The sequence below is a fragment of the Phallusia mammillata genome, chromosome 7, assembly GCF_965637545.1.
Source record: "Phallusia mammillata chromosome 7, kaPhaMamm4.hap1.1, whole genome shotgun sequence".
NCBI lineage: Eukaryota > Metazoa > Chordata > Ascidiacea > Phlebobranchia > Ascidiidae > Phallusia > Phallusia mammillata.
In genome coordinates this window covers 17,770,577-17,778,707 of record NC_137258.1, presented here as the reverse complement: position 1 = coordinate 17,778,707, position 8,131 = coordinate 17,770,577, and the positions used below count along the sequence as shown (strand labels likewise).

Here is an 8,131-nt window from a genome sequence, read left to right as displayed (position 1 = left end):
AGTTGGGTGTGAAATGAGCAGTGGTGGGATTCAGCCGGTTCTATAGAACTGTCTCACGAAATTTTATGAGACCAGCGAACCGGTTAGCATTACTGGTTACTGTCAATGGACTTTTGTAACAGAAATGGCTGAAAAATATGACTGTTGTGATAGAACTGGCTGACAAAAAAATTGAATCCCATCACTGGAAATAAGGCATAGTTTTCTAGGATCACATGTATACTACAAATTAAATTAAACTCTTTATTCACATTGATTCAAAAATTGTGCAAAAGCAAATACATTGCACCATGAAATTAAAAAAAAATCTCACATAACTGCACATATTTGTGGTTACTGGTGATATTTAACTCCCGGTAGCACACACAGCATCTCAAACATCAGGTTTGCTCCAGTAAGGGCTGTTGTTCCTAGCAAAAATAACACCAAACCTTTTGTAACATTAAACACCAATAAAACGAAAAAGAACCAATATGTCTCTTGCAACAGAGGGAAAATTACTCCTGGAAAATAAATATCTTCCTATATGGCACATACAATGGCTATGTAACCAATTACTAAGATTTTGGTGTTTAAAATCAATTAATTCCAGAAAAAATGTAAGATTGACCTACACTCAAGTTTATTTTTAATGGGTATGGAAACAAAAACTTAACCCCAAGTGACAGTACAACAAGAAATGTTTATATAACCCACCCATTGACGCTTGACAGTTACCTGTTGTGTCATATGTCGGTGACACTTCTACCAGGTCGGCACCAACAAGATTCAGCCCCTTGCAGCCACGAACAACCTCCAATCCTTGAATGCTTGTCAAGCCCCCAATTTCTGGGGTCCCAGTACCAGGGGCATAGGCAGGGTCAAGACCATCAATGTCAAAACTGCAATAAAAAGGTTAAACATTACCCTTGTAACAATTGATTGATGAAATAACTGTTGCTTAAACACTCAGAACTGCAAAAAAAGAATATAAATTTGTACAAACTGTGGAAAGGGTCAACAAAAGATAATACTCATTAAGTCAATCCTTTGAAATTGAGTTTCTTGTTTCATAATGTAATGTTTCAACAATGCACAGTTATTTTCCACTTGTTTAATAAAAGCTGTTGTGTTTTGCTTTTTTATTTAAAATGCAAAATTTTGAGGTTGATTGGTTGTTTTTTCTCCTTGTAGGTAGACAATGACTAAATGCATAATGTCCGGAATGGTTCCGCCACCAAGCTAGCTGTTTTATTGCAGGTCTGTTTGATCATTTTTATTTTTCAAGTTTAGGAGTTGGTGGCTTTAATGTAGTTTAACCCACCAGGTTTCTCAATGCTGCTCATTGTAAAACAAGTGGCTGCAACCTAGTAAACACAAGGTGGTTGCGATAACCACTCGGCTATACAGGGTTTATGTGCAAGAACTGGTAGTCAAAGGAAAGTTGAACTTTAACTTACATTGCACAACATCCCAGACATAATTATAACATGCAACAAAATGTACTGCCATATGGGTACCTACATAAGATCTGAAACACTCAACAACAATTAGGAAATAATAGGCAAAATTTGACATGAAGATAAATACACCAACATCAGACACGGCATAACAAACTAAAATTCCATACAAATGCCTTTCTAACAAACTGCAGTATTGATCAATACAATTTTTGTTGAGTACATCTTTCAGAAGATAACTCCTTACCTTAGATACACTGGAGTGTTTCCCATGACTGCTCGAATCTTCTCCATTAATGGTGTCATTGACTTATACCAGCACTCTTCTGCTGGAATTAAGTTGAACCCCTAAATAAACAGTAAACTGTTGTAATCATGTCTAAGTGTATTGTCAATTAATGTTACAAACAAGTTTTTTGATGGCTCAAAACAATCAACTTTTAAGTCAGCAAATAAAAAATCGCAGTGGTGTTTGAAAACTACTGGGCAAAACTGTTCACCATAATGCGAAACATGGAAAGAAATTGGTGTTTAGACTAAAATATACTAAACACTAGGAATGGGCCAAGCTGAGACAGAACACAAGCACTCGGTACCGAGCATCGCTGTTTTACATGCTCGGTGGTGCTCAGCTGAGCAGTTGCACAAACTGACCAAACATTGAAATTGCATGTTCATGACCTGCTAACATACAAAACTACTGTTTAGAAAGGGTATCTAGGAGCAAAATTGACTGTTTTTTAAACGCGTTATTAAGTAGAAAACTGTGTAATTCTAGGGTCTGTACAGCCTAATACACCGCTGGTGACGCAAGGACAAAACTAGCATGGAATAGGGAATGTTTCTGACGTCACAATGCCATGGGCGTGCTTGCATTAATGCTCTGTGTCGGACCAAACAGAACATTTGCTGTTTTGACCTATCCCTACTAAACACCATTACTTACCAATTCCTTTTGCTTCTGAAAGTCATTAACTGAGTAAGCTGAACCACGAAGACCAATTTGATAAACTTTCGAGCATTCAAGCAAACCCTCTTCATAACAGCGATGAAATGGTGTGCCATGGGCTATCTTCTCACCAAGCATTGTGTCATTAAAGTCACTGTGTGCATCAACATGAACCAAGCCAACAGGACCATATCTGTTTGAAAAAGACAGGGAACATAAACTGTGCATAAACATTTTGATAAAAAATGCTGTATTCATTCTTTTGAATTTAACTTTGCCTAACATTATTATCAATTGCAAATGGATCTACTGCAATTTATTGGAAACCCTCCAAGCCAAAAATGTACTCAGAACTGCCAAAATGAACATTTGTTTAAAGAAACGGCCTTGCGCTCACAAGAGTTGTAATCACCTCTTGGACACATGTATTACCCTGAGAAAGAAACTTGATGAGCAGCAACTAACTCCACTAAGTTAAAAAATCAAATTCAGAAATGACACAACAGAATTGCAGTAAGACAGAAATCGTTGCTTCAGTCACTGAGGATAAAATGTAAAAACTATAGTTAAACCTACTTTTTTGCAATTGCTTGCAGTATTGGATATGTGATGGTGTGATCTCCTCCTGTACAAAACACAAATGTTGCAAAAATGTTAAGTCTTATACACATCCATGTTGACTTACCTGCAGAAATTGGAATGCATCCGTCTTTGATTATTTCAGAGAACTGCTCCTTAATTTTCTGACAGGAATCAGGAAGATTATAGGGATTAACCCAAACATCGCCAATGTCTGCTACCTGCAAAAATTTGAAACGCATTTTATTGCAACACACACACACAAGGTAGTAACACCCATTTGTTTTTGTTTCTTTCACATAGAAATCAACATTCCGGTGTATCTTTATTTTGTTTAAATACAGTTATTAAGCTGAGAGTATTTGAACTGAACAGTATCTAAACCTTCAACAGGCAACATGGATTCTATTTGAATAAGGAACTGAAGATGCCATTAGGCGAAATATATATATTCTATTTAATTCATTGACGGATTTCGTAATTTGGAAAATGCTTTCCATTCTTAGTTATACGGTTATTAAGATTATGCAATCAAACAGTATGCAATTAAATGGAAGATTTTTTGATGATGGGCTATGATTTGGAATTTACTGCCCTTATGTAAATATACAGTATGCAACTAGAATGGTGGCTTTCTGATATACTTCCATTTTATATATTCTATACGATATTTACCAATTTACTATACATATCATTTGATCTACACATATGGTTGTTTTTGTAAACAAAAACTAATGGGTCCCCACATGCGTGTTTTTGCGGATTTACGGTAAACAAATGTTGCGGTGATTTTTTAATTCTTAAGAAAGAATTTTTAGAAAGCATTAACCCAACAATAAAAAAATTTTGTTTGTATTTTTTTGCACTATTATTGTCGTATAATTACAAAAACAATAAAAAAGAACGAAACAAATACTTTCAATTTAATCTCTTGCTTTGACCCAGATATTGTCGTCCAAGGTCGGGTTTTAAACACAATTTTTTTCTAGAAAGCTGTAACAGTTGTGTTACAGACAATTAAAAAGCGATTTGCTGTAAGTGTATATATAACTTTTCATTTAACTTTGTTTCGCAAAACGAGTTTTTCATTTAACTTTGTTTCGCAAACGAGTACCATTGACCTGTAGTAACCTTTAGGGTGTACACACCAAACGACTGTTTGACCTTTTGACACCGTTTTCAATAGCACGCCGTCCTTGGTGTTCAACAACACCGTTTGACCTAATATATACATGCCTTGAGTATTTGATTCAAAAAAAAAAAAACGCTACGTCATGGCGAAAGAAAGTTCTGAACTGTGTTAGTAATACCTACTAATTGACCTTAAGTAACCCGTGGTCATGCAGCGGCCAACCTGACACTGAGCATTTAAAAAAAACTTTTATCTTGCAAAAAAGTTGTCCGTTCTTTTGCCATGGCAAATAAACTACTCAAGTAAACTTGTGTAGGAGATTTTTATAAATCAACGACAACTAATTTTATCAAATGTTATATAGGAGCAACATTTTTTCCCGTAGCTGGGGTCAACGCCACGCTCCAGACAGCAGAGGTTAGCGTCGATTTTTCACGGTTTCATTTCCGTCAGTCGATCATTGTCTCGCGGCGTGCGTATGTTGTTAGATAATGATATGGCGTCGATCGCGGCAGGAGGGGCCTGTCGTTAACGGCCATAAGACGCAAGGCCTTTTTTTTACTTGCGCCATTTTTGTCAAGACGTCAATCACTCCCATTGTGTCAGCAGTGCACTGAGCGAGCACAAATTTGACCAAAGACAGCATATAAAAACGTATTTGGGGTTGTAAGAGTAATTACTAAGCCAATTGCACTGATTTTTTTTAACAGCCAACAAGGAGCACCCTATTCACGACTGTTTAAAATTTCAGCAGGTTAAGTCTTGTATTTCGGACCTCATTAACATGTAAACAAACAAACAAATATTTGGGGGTAAATGGGTGAAAATAAATATATACAACTTCAAGTTACAAAATACATTAAAATACGCTGCAATGTACCAATCAAAAAAGAAACTCCAGAATCATCTGCTTAAGCAAGTATAGCCATTTTAAAAATTTCACGTTTTTGGGGGCTGTGGGTGAACCGAGGGATCAAACAGGGTCAAAATTCACATGGACCATCTTTAGACCAATATCTACAATGTGTGTAAATTTGAAAAAGATTGAACCATTCTTTGTTGACCAAAACGTGGGAACAAATCTGCGTTAGAAAGAAAAAAAGAAAAAAAGAAAAAAGAAAAAAAAAATATAGACAAAAACAATATGTGTCCCCTTCAGGGAAGGGGACCCATAATTACCCAGATTTGTCCATCAAAAAAACAAAACAATACAGACATTAGTGTCAACACTAATGACACTAAACTCAGTGACATCTCAAAGATATTCCAAATAAACACAAAACTAAGCATACTGTTTAATTGCATATCCATTTATTCACAAATAGAACTAGAAAAGTGGCTTTCTGATATACTTCCATTTCATATATTTTATACGATATTTACCAATTTACTATACTATACACAATTTTATCTACATATATGATTGTTTTTGCAAGCAAAAACGAATGGGTCCCCACACGCGTGTTTATGCGGATTTACGGTAAACCTACATTTTGGTTCTTTTTAGATTCTTAAGGACAAATTTTTCACAAAGCATTAACTTAACTTTCAAAGTTTTTGTCCGTATTCTTTTTGCATCATTATTGTCATATAATTACAAAAAATCTTCACTTCAGTACTTAAGTCATGTATAAATTAAGCTGAACGGTTTTTCACTTAACTTTGTTTCGCAAAAACGACCGTTTAATGACCTTTTGACACTGTTTTTAATTTGACACTGTCATTATACATGACTTAAGTAAATGACCGAAATTATACATGACTTAAGTACTGATTCTTGAATTGATTTGTCAACAATAAAGAAGATACGTTATGACGAAAAATTCTTAACTGTGTTGTAATGCCTACAAGTTGACCTTTAGTGACCCGTGGTTATGCGACGGAAAACGAAACCGAAGTACGTTTATCGAGTTTAAATTACGTCTTAGGTGTAAAACCTTCGCCAAAACTGAAAATGCGCGTGATAACTCAATGAAACAACAGCATTGCTGCACAAAAAACAGCTGATTTCTAATCACCCAAACGACTGTCTCGTAAAACGTCTGTCCGGACGTCAAGCTGAGCACTCCCGCTCTGCCGCCTTAATCGTAAACCAGTGAATTCCTCCTTAGGGACTTATATCTGACTGATAGCGTACACATATTATGGGTTGTAAAGGTAACTGGCAAAATTTTAAATACTAAACGAATACCCTGCTTAAACAATTGTTAAAATTTTTAAATATTTCTGCACATGTATTTCTGCCTTAAAACTAATACCGATTATTTCGGGGTTTAAAGGGTGAAAAATGGGTGAATCCGAAAAAAAGATACAAAATTCTTTATAAACCTTACATTGCACCAAACAACAAAGCACGAAACTCCAATATGCTGTACTTTAGTCAGTACAGGTGTTTTAACAAATTTACGTTTTGGGGGCCTGTGGGTTAACCGCTGGGTCAATGGGGGTCAAACTTCAGGAGGATCAAATTTGGATTATTAACTAACATCTCTGTTAATTTGAATAAATTTAAAGCACTCTTTCTTGACCAAAACGTGGGAACTATAGCCGCGCTAAAAATTTAACGTTTTGGGGGGCTGTGGGTGAACCGAGGGATCAAACGGGGTCAAAATTCACATGGACCATCTTTAGACCAATATCTGTAATGTGTGTAAATTTGAAAAAGTTTGAACCATTCTTTGTTGACCAAAACGTGGGAACAAATCCGCGTTAGACGGAAAAAAAGAAAAAAAAATACGGACAAAAGCAATATGTGTCCCCTTCAGGGAAGGGGACCCATAATAATCAAGTATTTCAGTAGACCAGGTTTTTTTATCACAAATTGAAGGATAATGCATATCAAACAATTTGGCCATAATAAGACCATACAGAAAAGAAAAACAGCTCACCATTAAAGACTCAAATGGATCCGCATGTGTTGCTGCATTAAACTTTCTGATAATAGGAGATTCATTTCGAATTTGCCTTGGTCCAAACCTATAAACTTCTATGTGTCTCGATCAAATATCAAACAGCAGTGTAAAAATTAATATACCGTGTTCCAGGTCGATTGCTAGTTCCGTTATCCAGGGGCACACCAACAAAACAAGCATCAAGCCCTTTACTTGAAGATGCAATTGGAAGTCTCATCATACTAGCTATACCTGTTGAGGAATTTCAAAGATCCTGTGTCATTTATAATATTCTGACCAATTGCCAGTTCTAGCACAGATAAAACTGCTGGCATAACATTTCCATTTTTTTTTAGAGAACTGGATTTGGTTTCAGCAAAAAATCTATAAAAGTTACTAATGCAACAAAAGGAAATCAAGTAAAAATGCATAAAAAAGGACTTCTGAATAATCAGAGTGCCTATATTTTTATTAATCATAATGTATTAGATTATACTTATTAAAGTCTCTAGTATATAGAACTGGGTATGTTAAAACATTTAGTATGTGACTGACTTGTATAAGCATAAACATTTATTTAATGTACTTTAAAACCAAAATGTACCTCCACTTCTTGCCAGTTCATTTCCACTTTTCGGAAAATTAAATGCCGATGAAGGTGTAGTGGCAATACATCGTCTTAAACTCCAGCCTGTCTGTTTCACACCTAAAACCACAATATCATCTTCTATTTTAAAAATGGTTAACTGCATTAAATTGTTGTTCTATATAATCCAAAGCACATAGCTTTTGGGCATTTGCACAAAATTATTATTTTTTTGCTTTCAGGACACTTAACGAGCTTCCGAAAATCGATAGATTATCGTATCATCCATATTAACCCACAACACCTGTTTACGTGAAAATCAAATTGCACAAGCTATACCTACCATAAAGCAAAGAAAATATTTTCATATTTAAGCAGTGGGTATTTAAACAAGTAGCATACTGTTTTAAAACAGGTCGTCTGTACTCTGCAAGTGCAATCCATTGCAGCCAACGAACAACTTTGTTTACTTGGGTCGACTCTTTTTCCCGGCACGTGCACAATACAAACCTAACAGCGTCACGCATGACTGGACAACGTAAATAACAAATTTCC

General features: G+C 35.6%; 1 protein-coding gene across 1 annotated transcript; it reads right to left on the bottom strand.

Annotated features, from left to right (window-relative positions):
- Nucleotides 1-229: 229 nt before the first annotated feature.
- LOC145237138 (agmatinase, mitochondrial-like) lies at nt 230-8,095 on the bottom strand. The gene is made up of 10 exons (XM_080099897.1): nt 7,920-8,095; nt 7,595-7,696; nt 7,134-7,242; nt 6,988-7,075; nt 3,074-3,188; nt 2,965-3,013; nt 2,386-2,581; nt 1,687-1,787; nt 718-881; nt 230-410 (listed from the first exon to the last, which is right to left on the bottom strand). Exons 1-10 carry the CDS (start codon nt 7,942-7,944, stop codon nt 334-336), a joined length of 1,026 nt encoding a protein of 341 aa, XP_079956023.1. The 5' UTR covers nt 7,945-8,095; the 3' UTR covers nt 230-333.
- Between the last annotated feature and the right edge of the window lie 36 nt (nt 8,096-8,131).